We start from the raw sequence: 18037 nt of genomic DNA, 5'->3' as shown, positions 1-18037 counted from the left end.
ATTACATAAAACACTCAGAGATGCATGCTGGGATAGGGTCACACACTGGCATCCCCAGATACTCCTAAAATGGCTGCCTTCCCTTGTCTCCTTTTCTGTGACCACTGATTAATAGGTGAAAGCAATATGGCTGGCCAAAACAACCGGGCATCCACTTCATCTATCCAATGTCATCAGATCAGTGGTAAATAAATAAGGACAGGAGAAAAGGAGTGGAAGACATTTCAGAGTACTGGGACACAGCCAGAGAAACAAACACCAACACACAATACAGTAGACAGGAATTCCAGTTCTCCTCTCTGTGGGGTCCTTCCTTACCGGAGAAGATGAGTTTCTCCTTCATGATGTTGACGTCTCTGCTGGACCTCCGGACTGCGGCACTCAGCATGATCTGTTCAGGGTTGTAGCTGTGCATGCTACTCAACCTCCATCTGGTGAGGAAAGGTCACACAGGGGTCAGGGCATCATATAGAGGAGGTCTCTCCGAACCCTGTTCCTGGAGAGCTACCATCCGGTAGGTATTCGCTCCAACCCTATTGTAGCGCACCTGATTCTAATAATTAGCTGGTTGATAAGCTGAAATAGGTTAGTTACAGCTAGGGTTGGAGTGAAAACCTACAGGAGGGTAGCTCTCCAAGAACAGGGTTGAGAGCCCTGATATAGAGCCTCTGGTCATACCATAATACTGCTGTCTCTGCTCTTAAGGACCTGTTCTATATGGAGATAATGGCATGTCAAAATGCGTCGCCCATTTTTCTTGGAGATACTCTAGGTCACCAAGTGTGGGCACTGGGCACCATTTTGCCTCAGTCTTTTACTTCTAATTGGCTGACCTCAAAATGACACCAAGCAAACAGACATATATTGAAGTTGGGTGCTGTACTGAATGAATCAAATGATTTATGCACACATGCATCTACAAGGACACGTACAAATAGAGTCTGAGCCAAAGACATCCCCACTTCTCTGAAAGCTCATACTTCAGTTACTGACTAGCTGTGACTAATATTTACACTAGATGACTGATAGGGGGCGCTGTGTTGAAGCCACCGTGCCTCCATCCTGGCACTCCCAAAATAGTTTCTACAATGGTGAGGAAGCTATAGAAATGCCTTTATTTATGTACATTCGTTTCCCCCCATTTATTCTATTAGACACCTTAATGCATACTTTTACATTATATTATGTGAACTAAACGTACAAATAAAACATTTCTTAAAGTATAATTTGTTTTAATTACTAATGTTATTGTACCCACTACAATAAAATACATGTCATTTTGTCCATGATCACATTTATTTGAAATACAGTAGGGAGTGCCAATATGGCTGACCGGTGGCTTCAATGCCTCTCAATGGCCAATACATAGCATCAGCAATCCAGGATTCATACAGTGTTGGAAAAAGTACCCAATTGTCATACTTGAGTAAAAGTTAAGATAACTTAATTTAAAAGAAATTCACTAAAGTAAAAGTCACCCAGTAAAATACTACTTGAGTAAAAGTCAAAGTATTTGGTTCAAATCAAATACTTAAGTATCAAAAGCAAATGTCATTGCTAAAATATACTTAAGTATCAAAAGTAAAAATCATTTAAAATTCCTTACACTAAGCAAACCAATTTTACGGATAGCCAGGGGCACACCAACACCAATTTACAAACGCTCTCAAGTCCATCAGACTGTTAAACAACCATCACTAACACATTAGAGGCTGCTGCCTATAGGCATAGACTAGGAATCACAGCCCACTTTAATAATGTTTACATATCTGGCATTACTTATCTCACATGTACACTACCGTTCAAAAGTTTGGGGTCACTTAGAAATGTTCTTGTTTTTGAAAGAAAAGCACATTTTTTGTCCATTCAAAAATCTTATTAAATCAGAAATACAGTTTAGACATTGTTCATGTTGTAAATTACTATTGTAGCTGGAAACAGCGGATGTTTTATGGAATATCTACATAGGCGTACAGAGGCCCATTATCAGCAACCATCACTCCTGTGTTCCAATGGCACGTTGTGTTAGCTAATCCAAGTTGATCATTTAAAAAGTCTAATTAATCATTAGAAAACCCTTTTACAATTATGTTAGCACAGCTGAAAACTGTTGTGCTAATTAAAGACATCTGTTTCCTATACTATTCTACTGTATCTTAGTCCGTTCCGCTCTATCGCTCGTCCATATGTATATAGTTTTAATTCATTCCTACTTAGATGTGTGTGTATTGGGTATATGTTGTGTAATTTGTTAGATATTACTACACTGGCGGAGCTAGAAGGACAAGCATTTCGCTACACTCGCAATAACATCTGCTTATCACGTGTATGTGATGTACTGTATGTATTGTTTGATTTCCTACTAAGCATTCTAAATGTAACAAATACTTTTGTGTGTCAGGGAAAATGTATGAAGTAAAAAGTACATTATTTTCTTTAGTAATGTAGGAGTAAAAGTTGTCAAAAATATAAACAGTGAAGTACAGATACCTAAGAAAAACGACTTGAGTAAAAATACTTTCAAGTACTACTTAAGTAATTTACACCACTGAGTTTATGTACATCATTGGTTGTGACTGGCTTTGAACATCACAACTGGAGTAACATTTGAGGCAAGAAGATTTACTTCCCTAATCCATTTGGTTATGGTAATTTCCAAATAGAGGCATGTAAATCAAAATGATTACATTAGCAATAGTGTGTCTTGGCTAATGCATCAATGCACTTAAAAATAACCCAGCAGAGCTTTTGTCCAAATCAACACCATAAATGAAAATGAGTGCTTCCCTCTAATACATTTCTAGAATGAATTTGTAGACTTTGTCATTCGGTCGATAATGTAAAAAGTAAAACTCAAGCGGGATAAAAGTGAACACAAGCATTTGTGCTGTGTGGGAGAAAGCATTGCCGTCTGCCACTAAAAGGCCAATAGTGGTAGGCTCGCTTGTATTTACTGTATACTCCCCTCTAGCGGGGAGGACGAGAAGTGGCAGCAGTGAAATACAACAACGATACAGGTGAGAAAAAGAGAGAGATCTAAGATGTAAATGATGACGTATATAGAAATAAAGGATGGAGATACTGGCTTCACTGAGATAGAGGAAGAAAGATAAAAAGGGAAACCATCGTGGGTCAGAGTTGACCCAGTTACCTGATAATGTGATAGCTGCCAGATGCCAAAATGCAGCAGAGAAGAGGAGGAGCATGCACATCAGGCAGAGGAGAGGAGGAAGAAGAAAGAAGAAGAGAAGGCGGAGAGATTAAAATAAGTCAGTTTAGAAGCCAGCAGCGGCCAGCACTTTGCTAAGCATAGCACACCCACACATAAGACTAGAGGATGGAGGCCCTGGTCTGCTGTCCTTCATCCCACAACAGCATTATGGTTCAGGAAGGAAGATTAAATTCCTTTTAGCAGCTTCCCATAGTCTTTCAGAAGATTCAAGGAAGCATACTTTCTGGTTTAATGTTATTTCAAAGTGCAAACAACTGTAAGGGGAAACATTGTTTGGTTGACGAGAGATACTTATCCAGCTGATTCTCAAAGCCAAGGTGTTGGCATTGTAAATTAGCTTTATCAAATAACTAGTGTATCATCCATCCCTGTGTTTTAACACGCTTGCTGTAAAATGGCCTTGCTGGTAATGTGTGTATGCAGAGTTATCTGTTAATGTGTGCTTGTACAACATACAAGGAGCCTGCTGTATACATGGAGCCTGCTGGTCCTCTGTAGCTCAGTTGGTAGAGCATGGCTCTTGCAAAGCCAGGATAGCGGGTTCGAATCCCAGGACCACCCCATACGTAATAAATGTATGGGAGCATGACTAAGTCTCTTTGGATAAAAGCGTCTGCTAAACGACAGATGTCATTATTATGCATTAAGCCTCAGAGGTAGAACACACACAGCTGTGTGGAAGGAGAGAGGGTGTGAAGCGGACACACTGAGGGAGGGAGAGATGTGATAACTGTGTAAAGGCTACCAGAGGCACTATGGCAGCAATTACAGATAATTAAGAGAGAGAGGAAAACACTTGATTACTACCTAGTACTACATTTCAAAATTACATCCTAAGAAAAAACAGCAGAGTAATAGGCCTCCCGAGTGGCGCAGCGGTCTAAGACACTGATCAGTGCTAGAGGCGTCACTACAGATCTGGGTTTGATCCCGGGCTGTGTCGCAGCCGGACGTGACCGGGAGACCCATGAGGCGGCACACAATTGGCCCAGCGTTGTCCGGGTTAGGGGAGGGTTTGGCCGGCTGGGATGTCCTTGTCCCATCGCGCTCTAGCAACTCCTTGTGGCGGCCGGTGCATGCACGCTGGCTTCGGTCACCAGTTGTATGGTGTTTCCTCCGACATCTTGGTGCGGCTGGCTTCTGGGTTAAGCGAGCAGTGTGTCAAGAAGCAGTGCAGCTTGGCAGGGTCGTGTTTTGGAGGACGCATGGCTCTCGACCTTCGCCTCTCCCGAGTCCGCATGGGAGTTGCAGCGATGAGACAAGACTAACTACCAATTGGATATCACAACATATTATATATACTTTTTTTAAGGAGTACTTACTTTTGGAATACAAAAATTCCTATAACTACAGTGAAGGAGATGAGATCAGCGGCGACCCAGATCAGACAGTACTCATCTGGACTCTGAAACCCAACATGACAGCATTAGACCACCAGGTGGCACTGTCTCCTAAAACAACTCACAGCCAGGTAGCAACAAACCTAGAACAAAGAATGCCTTCCTAAAATGATGTAATATTGAAATTCATATAATATTGTGGTACAGTAATTAATGTGTAATGCATAATGGACTAGTTAATCAAAAGGTGCTCCAAGTTACAGATGGGACAATAACAAAAGAATACACTAGTCAGAATAATGTAAGTTCCACATAGACCTAGATCCCATACTATCAGATGGATAGTGTGTAGGGTGTAGATAGTGGCCATATTGACTAGCAGGCAAGCAGACAGGACAGACAGACACAGGGTGGGTAACAGATGCAGTGCTAGCCTGAACTCCATGTCAACCTCACCCAGGATGGGCTCTATATTCTAGTCTGCACCACCCATTGTGTTCCCTGCTGTAAGTCAGTCTGCTAACCCAGAGAGGGGTGCCAGGAGGGCCTGGGGCAGTGTGGGTGCTAGGGGGGTAATGGTGTGGGTAATAGTGTGAATGTTAGGCGGGTGTTGTGGGGGTAATGGTGTGAGTGCTAGGGGGGTGTTGTCGGGGTAATGGTGTTTTTTTATTTGATTTATTTTACCTTTATTTAACTAGGAAAGTCAGTTAAGAACAAATTCTTATTTTCAATGATGGCCTAGGAACAGTGGGTTAACTGCCTTGTTCAGGGGCAGAACGACAGATTTTTACCTTGTCAGCTCGGGGACTCGATCTTGCAACCTTTCGGTTACTAGTCCAACGCTCTAACCACTACCTGCCGCCCCAGTGCTAGGGGGGTGTTGTGGGGGTAATGGTGTAAGTGCTAGGGTGGTGCTGTGGGGGGTAATGGTGTGAGTAGTAAAGGGATGCTGTGAGGGACTTACCATGAGCCAGATGGGGTAAGGCACCTTTCTGAGGATGTTGGGGGCTTCAGAGGAGACAGAGGAGACCCCGCTGCACCAGAGCACAGAGAACAGCCAGGGCTTGTTGACCGTGTACAGAGTCACACTCACGTTGCTCCTGGAGAACTCTCTGGAGGGTGCAGACAGACACATTCATATTTCATACACACATATACAGAAGAAGCACACAGTGTATGTGTGTCTGTGCCTGTTAACCCACCGGATGTCATAGGGGCTGGCCTGGCTGTAACGTAGCAGCAGGCTGCTGATTCCCTGCTGGTGAAGGACTTGAGGCGGCAGCTTCTCTACTGATGTCTGCTGAAGCCCTGGAGCCACCTGTCTTACCTGCCCCCTGTCCCAGTCTGGGGTCCACATCACCTGCGCACACACACACACACAGACATACAACGAGACACACACACACACCGAGACCGGCCGAGACACACACACAGACCGGCCGAGACACACACACACACACACACACACACACCGGCCGAGACACACACACGCACAGACCGGCCGAGACACACACATACACACGCACAGACCGGCCGAGACACACACATACACACGCACAGACCGGCCGAGACACACACGCACAGACCGGCCGAGACACACACGCACAGACCGGCCGAGACACACACACACACACACACACCGGCCGAGACACACACACACACACACCGGCCGAGACACACACACACACACCGGCCGAGACACACACAGACACAGACAGACAGACGCACACAGACAGCTCAGATTACTTATGGGACATGTAGATGTGCAGTTAGTGACATCAGTGGTGACAGAGTAATGATTATTACATTGGTGACAGTGATGGATGTCACAGGCAATCTTCAGGTCAGCTTCAAGCTGACAGTAGTCAGTTCCCTCTCTCCACTATGAGTGCTGTTTTCCTCCTCTTGATTTCCCTAGATAACCCAGGGGGACAGGGTCTGAGCCCTAACAAGGTTCTGTCCACTATCTATAATAATAATATTATATAATAATATGCCATTTAGAAGATGCTTTTATCCAAAGAGACTTAAATCAATCATGTGTCCATACATTTTAAGTATGGGTGATCCCGAGATTCAAACCCACTACCCTGGCATTACAAGCACCATAGCTCTACCAACTGTGCTACAAAGGACCCCTATCTGAGTCGGGTACACTAGTGTTGCCTGTCTCACCAGGTGCTGTGGAATCCCAGACAGGCGTATGACTTCCAGGGTATCGTTGATCCAGCTGTGGTAGCAGGGGTGTCTGTGCGGGGGTCGTCGCAGGCTGAACACCACTGTGTGGTTATGGAGGGAGGCTAGCCTCAGCAGTTGCTCCAGACTACACACGCTCTGGTTCCCCACCAGCATCACCTCCCTCTGAGCCATGGACTGGACCGTCCAGAAGGGGTCGTCCTAGAGGAGAATCCACACAGGTACTCACAGTCAATCTGATCAATTTACTGTATTTCTAAGATTATATGGCAATCGTAATAATACACCACTTTATGATGAGAGATGAGATCAGGGTTTGGGTCAATTCTATTTGAACTCAATCCAGTGAAGTAATCTTGATTGATAAAATTGGGCACTTTCTCCACATTCAGATTTCCTATCAGCCGAGTGGCAATGAAATGGACCCAAAGCTTGGAGGAGAAATATAGGCCTAGTGAAAGAAAGGGTGGTGTGATTACTGCATGATTAAAAACCTTCAGAGAGCGAAAGATGGCATATGAGTATACAATTCCTCCCTAGAGAGGGTGTGACAGACCGTACCATTCCTCCCTAGTGGAGGTGTGACAGAACCATTCCTCCCTAGAGGGGTTGTGAGTAATATTGTGGTACCTTGAGGAACCACTGGCCGGCGTTGAGGCTGTGTAAGTCTGTCCAGTTGAAGGAGGAGGCATCGTCCAGCTGTCTGGCTGGAAACACCTTCCCCACGTTAGTAGTCCTCCTCAACGTGCGGTCTCGCATCAGAAATGGCACCCCGTCAAAGCTAGGACAGGAAAGAGTTAAACAGTCAGGTCTACTAATAAAATAGTATATTCATTGCCGTACATTTTTTTTCAATATGATACGATCTTACCTCTCAAAATCTCAGATTTTTATATCCCCTGATATTTTGTGGAAGTTCTTACAACAGAAATACTGAATGCTCTCTAGGGAAGCCCCAAAACACTTCAATCATGACAGAAACAGACTAGAGTTGGCAAAACTAACTTTACATCAAAGCTACTTTCATGTTGCTTGCTTCACCTTCGCTTTGAATGCCAAATAATTTCCCCGCCTTTTCAGTTAACCTCAGGTTGTAAGACATAGAAAACAACAAATTACCTACACTTGGAATTGTTCGTCAAATTCAAAAGTAGAATCGCAACACTTTCGTAAGATTTCATCCCAAGCAACTAAATCGGACCAAAAACATCACGTAGCCTGTCATTCCTCATCGTTTTTAGTGACCATTTAGTGTGACTGAAATATTCAATTAGTGCCAGAATGACCTCTGTCCTTTCAGATGTGTGTTTGTGCGTGTGTCTACACACGTGCATAGCTCTCCTGTGTCTCTGGTCAGGCAGATGTATAGAGACTGGCCCAGGCCCTGTTTAGGTTTCATTAGTCATCTCCACCATGAGCTCAGTGCAGCCCAGAGCCCAGCCCATCAGCACATACAGTGGCTTGCGAAAGTATTCACCCCCCTTGGCATTTTTCCTATTTTGTTGCCTTACAACCTGGAATTAAAATAGATTTTTTTTTGTATCATTTGATTTACACAACATGCCTACCACTTTGAAGATGCAAAATATGTTTTATTGTGACAAACAAGACATAAGTAAAAAATATATAAAAAAATAAAAGAAAACTTGAGCGTGCATAACTATTCACCCCCCAAAGTCAATACTTTGTAGAGCCACCTTTTGCAGCAATTACAGCTGCAAGTCTCTTGGGGTATGTCTCTATAAGCTTGGCACATCTAGCCACTGTTTTTTTTGCCCATTCTTCAAGGCAAAACTGCTCCAGCTCCTTCAAGTTGGATTGGTTCCACTGGTGTACAGCAATCTTTAAATCATACCACAGATTCTCAATTGGATTGATGTCTGGGCCATTCCAAGACATTTAAATGTTTCCCCTTAAACCACTCGAGTGATGCTTTAGCAGTATGCTTAGGGTCATTGTCCTGCTGGAAGGTGCACCTCCATCCCAGTCTCAGATCTATGGAAGACTGAAACAGGTTTCCCTCAAGAATTTCCCTGTATTTAGTGCCATCCATCATTCCTTCAATTCTGACCAGTTTACCAGTCCCTGCCGATGAAAAACATCCCCATAGCATGATGCTGCCACCACCATGCTTCACTGTGGGGATGGTGTTTTCGGGGTGATGAGAGGTGTTGGGTTTGCGCCAGACATAGCGGTTTCCTTAATGGCCATAAAGCTCAATTTAGTCTCATCTGACCAGAGTACCTTCTTCCATATGTTTGGGGAGTCTCCCACATGCCTTTTGGTGAACACCAAACGTGTTTGCTTATTTTTTTCTTGAAGCAATGGCATTTTTCTGGCCACTCTTCCGTAAAGCCCAGCTCTGTGGAGTGTACGACTTAAAGTGGTCCTATGGACAGATACTCCAATCTCCGCTGTGGAGCTTGGCAGCTCCTTCAGGGTTATCTTTGGTCTCTTTGTTGCCTCTCTGATTAATGTCCTCCTTGCCTGGTTCGTGAGTTTTGGTGGGCGGCCCTCTCTTGGCAGGTTCGTTGTGGTGCCACTCCGTGGGATGTTCAGTTTCGGATAGTTTTCATAACCCAACCCTGATCTGTACTTCTCCACAACTTTGTCCCTGACCTGTTTGGAGAGCTCCATGGTCTTCATAGTGCCGCTTGCTTGGTAGTGCCCCTTGCTTAGTGGTGTTGCAGACTCTGGGGCCTTTCAGAACATGTGTATATATACACTGAGATCATGTGACACTTAAATAAAGTCCACCTGTGTGCAATCTAACTAATTGTGTCACTTCTGAAGGTAATTGGTTGCACCATATCTTATTTAGGGGCTTCATAGCAAAGGGGGTGAATACATATATGCACGCACCACATTTCCGTTTTTATTTTTTTTATTTTTTTTGAAACAAGTTACTTTTTTTCATTTCACTTCAGCAATTTGGACTATTTTGTGTATGTCCATTACATGAAATCCAAATAAAAATCCATTTAAATTGCAGGTTGTAATGAAACAAAATAAGGAAAACGCCAAGGGGGTGAATACTTTTGCAAGGCACTGTACGTCTCTCCCTCCCATTCCTCTAAATTAGGGCCGCACAGGGACCAGAGAGAGTGGAGGATTGTAAACACACAATAAATGAGCTTTCATGAACACAAAGGCACATACAGACAAGAAACGCACGTGGCTCCATACAGATACAATCACACATTCATAAAGATGGCACAAAATGAAAAGCACAGACACACACAGCACACTTGTAACTGTATGCATCTACTAAAACTACCGCCGCTACTACAACTACCGCCGCTACTACAACTACTAAAACTACCGCCGCTACTACTACAACTACCACCACTACTACTACAAGAACCGCCGCTGCTACTACTACTAAAATCACCGCCGCTGCTACTAAAACTACCGCCGTTACTACTACTACTAAAACCTCCGCCGCTACTACTACAACTACCGCTGCTGCCGCTATTACTACTAAACTGCCGCCCGCCGCTGCTGCTACTAAAACTACAGCCGCTGCTACTAAAACTACCGCTGCAGCTACTAAAACAACCGCCGCTGCAGCTACTAAAACTACCGCCGCCGCTGCTACTAAAACTACCGCCGCCGCTGCTACTAAAACTACCGCCGCTGCTACTGCTACTAAAACTACCGCCGCTGCTACTGCTACTAAAACTACCGCCGCTGCTACTGCTACTAAAACTACCGCCGCTGCTACTAAAACTACCGCCGCTACTACAACTACCGCCACTACTACTACAACTACCGCTGCTGCCGCTATTACTACTAAACTGCCGCCGCTGCTGCTACTAAAACTACCGCCGCTGCTACTAAAACTACCGCCGCTGCTACTAAAACTACCGCCGCTGCTACTAAAACTACCGCCGCTGCTACTAAAACTACCGCCGCTGCTACTAAAACTACCGCCGCTGCTACTGCTACTAAAACTACCGCCGCTACTACAACTACCGCCGCTACTACTACAACTACCGCTGCTGCCGCTATTACTACTAAACTGCCGCCGCTGCTGCTACTAAAACTACAGCCGCTGCTACTAAAACTACCGCTGCAGCTACTAAAACAACCGCCGCTGCTACTACTAAAACTACCGCCGCTGCTACTAAAACTACCGCCGCTGCTACTAAAACTACCGCCGCTGCTACTAAAACTACTGCCACAGCTACTACTACTATAACTACCGCCGCTACTACAACTACCGCCGCTACTACTACTACTGCCGCTACTACTACTACTAAAACTACCGCTGCTACTACTACAACTACCACCACTATTACTACAAGAACCGCCGCTGCTACTACTACTAAAATGACCGCCGCTGCTACTAAAACTACCGCCGCTGCTACTAAAACTACAGCCGCAGCTACTACTACTAAAACTACCGCCGCTGCTACTACTACTAAAATGACCTCCGCTGCTACTAAAACTACCGCCGCAGCTGCTGCTACTAAAACTACCGCCGCCGCGCCACTACTACTAAAACTGCCGCCGCTGCTACTAAAACTACCGCCGCTGCTACTAAAACTACCGCCGCTACTACAACTACCGCCGCCGCCGCTACTGCTACTACTACTACTAAAACAACCGCCGCTGCTACTACTAAAACTACTACCGCTGCTACTAAAACTACCGCCGCTGCTACTAAAACTACCGCCGCTACTACAACTACCGCCGCTACTACAACTACCGCCGCTACTACTACTACTAAAACTACCGCCGCTACTACTACTACTAAAACTACTGCCGCTACTACTACAACTACCGCCGCTACTACTACTAAACTGACGCCGCTGCTGCTACTAAAAAACTACAGCCGCTGCTACTAAAACTACCGCTGCAGCTACTAAAACTACCGCCGCTGCTGCTACTACTAAATCTACCGCCGCGATTGCTACTGCTACTATATCTACCGCCGCTGCCGCTACTAAAACTACCGCCGCTGCTACTAAAACTACCGCCGCTGCCGCTACTAAAACTACTGCCGCTAATACTAAACTACCACCACCGCGCCACTACTACTAAAACTACCGCCGCTGCTACTAAAACTACCGCCGCAGCTACTACTACTAAAACTACCGCCGCTGCTACTACTACTAAAATGACCTCCGCTGCTACTAAAACTACCACCGCTGCAGCCCATACTACTACTAAATATACCGCCGCTGCTGCTACAACTACCAAAACTACAGCGCCGCTGCCGCTACTAAAACTACCACCGCCGCCACTACTAAAACTACCGCCGCTACTAAAACTACCGCCGCCGCTACTGAAACTACCGCTGCAGCCACCGAAACTACCGCTGCCGCACCACTAAAACTACCGCCGCCGCAACACTAAAACTACCGCCGCCGCACCACTACTACTAAAACAACCACCGCTACTACTACTAAAACAACCGCCGCCGCAACTACTTAAATGACTGCCGCTGCTACTAAAACTACCGCCGCTGCTACTAAAACTACCGCCGCTGCTACTAAAACTACCGCCGCTGCTACTAAAACTACCGCCGCTGCTACTAAAACTACCGCCGCTGCTACTAAAACTACCGCCGCAGCTACTACTACTATAACTACCGCCGCTGCTGATACTATTACCATAACTAAAACTACCGCTGCTACTAAATTGACCGCCGCTGCTAATAAAACTACCGCCGTTGCCGCCCATATTACTACTGAATCTACCGCCGTTGCTGCTACTAATACTAAAACTACCGCCGCCGCTGCGACTACTACTAAAACTACCGCCGCAACTACTACTAAAACTACCACCACTGATGATACTACTACTACTAAAACTACCGCCGCTGTTGATACTACTACTGCCGCCGCTGCTACTACAACTACAAAAACTACCACCGCTGCTGCTGCTGCTACTACTATTAAAACGACCACCGCTGCTGCTGCTACTACTAAAACTACCACCGCTGCTGCTACTAAACTACCACCGCTGCTGCCGCCGCCCACCACCACTACTACTGCCGCCGCCACTACTACTAAAACAACAACTACTACTACTACAACGGCTACCGCTGCTACTGCTAAAACGGCTACCGCTGCTACTGCTAAAACTGCTACCGCTGCTACTGCTAAAACTGCAACCGCTAAAACTGCAACTTCGACCGCTGCTACCGCTGCTACTACCGCTGCTACTACCACTACCACTGCTACTTCTAAAACTACTACCGCTGCTACTGCTAAAACTACTACCGCTGCTACTGCTAAAACTGCTACCGCTGCTACTGCTAAAACTGCTACTACTACCGCTGCTACTGCTAAACCTGCTACTACTACCCATGCTACTACTACCGCTGCTAAAACTGTTACTACAACTACCACCACCGCTGCTACTGCTAAAACTGCTGCTGCTACTAAAACTACTACTACAGCTAAAATGGCTAGTACTGCTACTGCTAAAACTGCTACTACTACCGCTGCTACTACTGCTGCTGCTACTACTAAAACCGCTGCTACTACCGCTGCTGCTACTACAAAAACCGCTGCTACTACCGCTGGTGCTACTACCGCTGCTACTGCTAAAACCGCTGCTACTACTACTAAAACCGCTGCTATTACTGCTAAAACTGTCACCGGTTAGTTGAAGTAATATGTAGGTAGTGTTAAAGTGATAATGCATAGATAAACAGAGTAGCAGCAGCTTAAAGGGGTGGGGCAATGCAAATAGTCTGGGTAACCATTTGATTAGCTGTTCAGGAGTCGTCTTATGGCTTGGGGTAGAAGCTGCTAAGAAGCCTTTTGGACCTAGACTTAGCTTTCTGGTGTCCTCCTCCTCCTGCCACCGCCACCGCTACTGCTAAAACTACTACCGCTACTGCTAATGCTAAAACTGTTACTACTACTACTACCACTACTGCTGCTACTGCTAAAACTGCTACTACTACCACGACCACCGCTGCTACTGCTAAAACTACTACCGCTGCTAATGCCAAAACTGTTACTACTACTACTACCACTACCACCATCACCACCGCTGCTACTGCTAAAACTGCTACTACTGCTGCTAAAACTGCAACTACTACCGCTACTACTACCACCTTCACCGCTGCTACTGCAACTACTACCGCCGCTACTACTACCGCCGCTACTACTACCGCCGCTACTACTACCGCCGCTACTACTACCGCTGCTACCACCGCTGCTACCACCGCTGCTACCACCGCTGCTACCACCGCTAAAACTGTCACCGGTTAGTTGAGGTAATATGTAGGTAGTGTTAAAGTGACTATGCATAGATAATAAACAGAGCGTAGCAGCAGCTGAAAGGGGCGGGGGGGGGGGGGGGGGCAATGCAAATAGTCTGGGTAGCCATTTGATTAGCTGTTCAGGAGTCTTATGGCTTGGGGGTAGAAGCTGCTAGAAGCCTTTTGGACCTAGACTTGGCTTTCCGTCATGCTGCCTGCCTGCCTGACTATAAGGGGCCGAATCCTGGACAGGAGGGCCAGACCAGCAGAATGACCTGTGCTTGGCTGGACTCCTCCATCAACCACAACAGACTTGACTGGACTCCCTACTGATCTAGTTTGGCTGCACTATGAGTCTCTTTTGGTGTGTGTGTGTGTGTGTGTGTGTGTACCTGATGGCCACGTCAGCCTCCAGCCCACTGACGTTCATCTGCAGAGCCCTCTGGAAGGACAGGATAGTGTTCTCTGGAGCCAGCTACAGACAGACGGACAGAGAGGAACATTATATTGATGTTTCATGGAGGTCAGAGAGGTTCATATACCTTACTGCAATCTGAGAGTTCACAGTTTCATATAGGTTTCAGAAGTCTAATACTCAGTTGAAATGCACCATTTTCACATAGTATGTTGTTGGGGTGGTGCTGGAGATGAATTTGTCACAAACAAAAACAAAGTCCCTTTAAATGGCTGTGAGGAAACTTGGAGAATGGATTCCAGTTAAAAGTCATGGGTTATGAGCTCATATGTTTGATAAACAACAGACTATTGAACATAATGACTTGTGCAATACACAATACCAGGCCACATGGGTCAAACTGATAACAGTCAGTGATACTGTAGTTCAAACTGTAATACTGTGAGGGGACTGGAAGCCTGGGAAAATCAATGTAAAGTGCTGCTGGTAAAGAGAGTGGGTCATGTGGTGTGTCCTGGGGGAGTTCTCAGGTCTTTAAGACTGTTAATTTCACCACAGTGTTACTTCTGGGGTGATCAACTACTGTAACATGCCCCAACCGGCTGGCTGGGGAGCAGAGCAGTGGTGTGTGTGTGTGTCTGTCTGCAGCTCGCTGGATGTGTCATGTGTACGAGTAGTTAGGACAGGGTTTCTCAAACTAGGGGAAGCCTGATTCGGGTCGCGAGAGCAAATTCACGATTTGTTCATCGAACAAGGGGTTACGTCAGTAACATCTGGTAACCACTAGATTCAGTTATATTAAACAGAGCGGTTTCTGTTTCCTTCCTACAAATGTGGCTTTTAAATGGTTTAAGCTACAAAATATTATGACCTCATCTTTGAAAGACATGACTCTCAGGAACATGTTGGTCTGTATGGTTTCCCTTTACTTTGCCCACAAGCTGTTAGATCCGAGTGGACAAGACCAAGCACTAAATTAGACAGGGAGAAAAAGAAAATCTGTAACCATGTTTCCATCCACAGTTCATACGCAAGTCATACCGTAAAAAAATCACGACAGATGTGATGGAAACACAAAGTTTCGGTACCATTTAATGAATGCCAAAAAGTAATTTGTTAGTTCGACATGGTGGGATCTTGTGGTGTCTGTAAAATTAATTATGAGCAAATATTGTCTTGCTCATTGTATCTGCGAGCTGTTGGCTAGAGTGCACGTGCGAAGACCAGAGTAGGCCCATTTGCTATTTAACACAACAGTTTGTGACAAAACTATTGGAAGTGTTGAAAATGCCATGGAAACACATTGAACATTCTATTTTTATTTGATACATCAAAACTTACGAAGAAGTACGTTTTATGTGCACTGTCAGTACGCACTGATTTTTATCTGCAACAAGTCAGTTTGGTGGAAAATTTGCATATTTTAGAATATTCGCCTGAAAAATCTGTTGTCAATTGGATGGAAACCTAGCTAATGATGTTATTTTCTACACAAAAGATCATACAACATTATTGCCTGATGATCTTCTGAACTTCCCAATACCTTTCTGATGCATTTCAGTCACTTCAAACCATATCAGCTTCAGATTGAAATACTGTCAAAAACACTGCCATACTGATTTGTAATAGACTGTTATAGTCCAAATTAAAAAAGTAAACTTAGACTGGTGATTAAATAAAACATTTTTTAATTGGTGGGGTCCCAAATATTTTTTTATAGCAAAATGGGGTCACGGGATAAAAATGTTTGGGAAACCCTGTGTTAGGAGTTGAGAGGTGAGGCTTTGGCAACAGCATGAGAATTCTTCATGCACTAGGCTTATACAGTATACAGTGTCTGGATGACAAGTCAAGCAAATCAAGACAAACAAAGCAGGCGTGGGCTCTCTCTCACACACACACACACACACACACACACACACACACACACACACACACACACACACACACACACACACACACACACACACACACACACACACACACACACACACACACACACACACACACACACACACACACACACACACTTCCTCTCAATCAAATACACAATTTAATTTAATAAAACACAACAAAAATGCTTTTATATCCTGGAAAGGGAAGGCATGCCTGGGGAGAAATGCAGCACAATGTGATATGAATGAAGAAAACAAGTGAAGAAATACTAAACATGGTATCATATGAAATCTTACTTCTATAGATTGAGCTGATAGGTAAGTACTCTCACACACAATAGCCTATAGTTTCTATATAGGGCTTACAAAAAGCCAAGAAGTCTGTTTACAGCATCTATTTCTGGGCTATTTTCAGCTCGGGTTCAGAGGGTCATTAATACACTAGAATAGCCATAGGTAGTATGAAGGAAGTGAGTGGGTGGAAATATGAAGATAAACTGTTGGCCAGCATGGTTTCTTTAGTGCCCTCTATGTAGGTTACATCTCTATGGGTCTTTTATTGTATACTCTATAAGCATAGTGTAGGAGGTGCCTCCCCCTACAAGTTCTCTGATTGGGCAGCTGGTTCAGCTGACTCACCATGGGGGCGCCCTGGTGGCCAATGACATCAGGGCGTGGAGTGAGGTTGGCGTGGTCCATGATGCAGGGGGAGGTGATGGAAAGGGGGACCATGTAGAGGCCCAGTAGAACACTCAGGTAGAGCAGGAGAACCACCACCTGGAACCCTGGGCAGAACACAACATGGATATAGAATGAATAGAAACCCTGGGGCAGAACACAACATAGATATATAATGAATGAAACCCCTGGGTGCGGGCGTAGAACACAAAATAGATTTAGAATGAATATAAACCCTGGGTTAGACAAAACAAAACTAATAGAATACCTGAGTATATAGAATAGCTAAGGCCAAAATCTTCAATGTCATGGGATACTTTTTTGCTCTTGTCACGGATGTCTATTGTACTGAGATGGTAAAAGACAGAAATAAATAGCACATCTGAAAGTAGCTTCTCTATGAGCAGGAAGACCATTCACTGAATGTTTCTTAACATTTTACGTGGACAGTTTGGGTTGAGATATATACAGTGTCAAAGCCAGCCAGCCTCTAGCCACACTTTCTCCTGTTCCATCTCTGTGCGCTGTAGTGCAGGTAAGTGATGATAAATGTAGCTAGAGTACATCACTGACACAGGAGGTCGGATTCATTTCAAGGTCAGTACTTCGGCCAGATCGACTGCGTCAGAAGAACTCTTGTTACAGACACAAGGCTGAAAGCCTTCACCCTCTGCCCTCAGAACCTCTCTGGCATTCACAGAGGTACACCAGCTAGCTACACATCTAACCTCACATCCAGGACCTATTGACCTCTGTAAGCCACCGCTAGACCACAGGCTAATGTATGCTGCACTGAAATAGATTTTATTTGTTGAAGAGATATACAGTGCATTCAGAAAGTATTCAGACGCCTAGAATTTTTCCACATTTTGTTACGTTACAGCCTTATCCTAAAATGGATGAAATAGATAATTTTTTCTCAATCTACATACAATACCTCATAATGACAAAACAAAAACAGGTTTGTAGAATTTTTGGGAAATGTATGAAAAAATACAAAACCATCACATTAACATAAGTATTCAGACCCTTTACTAAGTACTTTGTTGAAGCACCTTT

At 44.9% G+C, this 18037-nt stretch overlaps 1 protein-coding gene across 1 annotated transcript in view; it reads right to left on the bottom strand.

Moving 5' to 3' along the window:
• Positions 1-18037, bottom strand: part of LOC120028965 (glycerophosphodiester phosphodiesterase domain-containing protein 5-like) — a 61231-nt gene that overhangs the window by 1889 nt on the left and 41305 nt on the right. Inside the window, exons 7-15 of the mRNA XM_038974250.1 lie at positions 16940-17085; positions 14383-14465; positions 7399-7549; positions 6748-6969; positions 5775-5932; positions 5537-5684; positions 4555-4637; positions 3152-3166; positions 319-431 (exon numbers count right to left, since the gene is read on the bottom strand). Coding sequence (XP_038830178.1) covers positions 319-431; positions 3152-3166; positions 4555-4637; positions 5537-5684; positions 5775-5932; positions 6748-6969; positions 7399-7549; positions 14383-14465; positions 16940-17085 — 1119 coding nt within the window. The remainder of the gene's footprint in view (positions 1-318; positions 432-3151; positions 3167-4554; positions 4638-5536; positions 5685-5774; positions 5933-6747; positions 6970-7398; positions 7550-14382; positions 14466-16939; positions 17086-18037) is intronic.

The sequence above is a fragment of the Salvelinus namaycush genome, chromosome 34 (genome assembly GCF_016432855.1).
Source record: "Salvelinus namaycush isolate Seneca chromosome 34, SaNama_1.0, whole genome shotgun sequence".
NCBI lineage: Eukaryota > Metazoa > Chordata > Actinopteri > Salmoniformes > Salmonidae > Salvelinus > Salvelinus namaycush.
The sequence above is the reverse complement of the archived record's forward strand: the minus strand, read 5'-3'. Positions and strand labels throughout refer to the sequence as shown.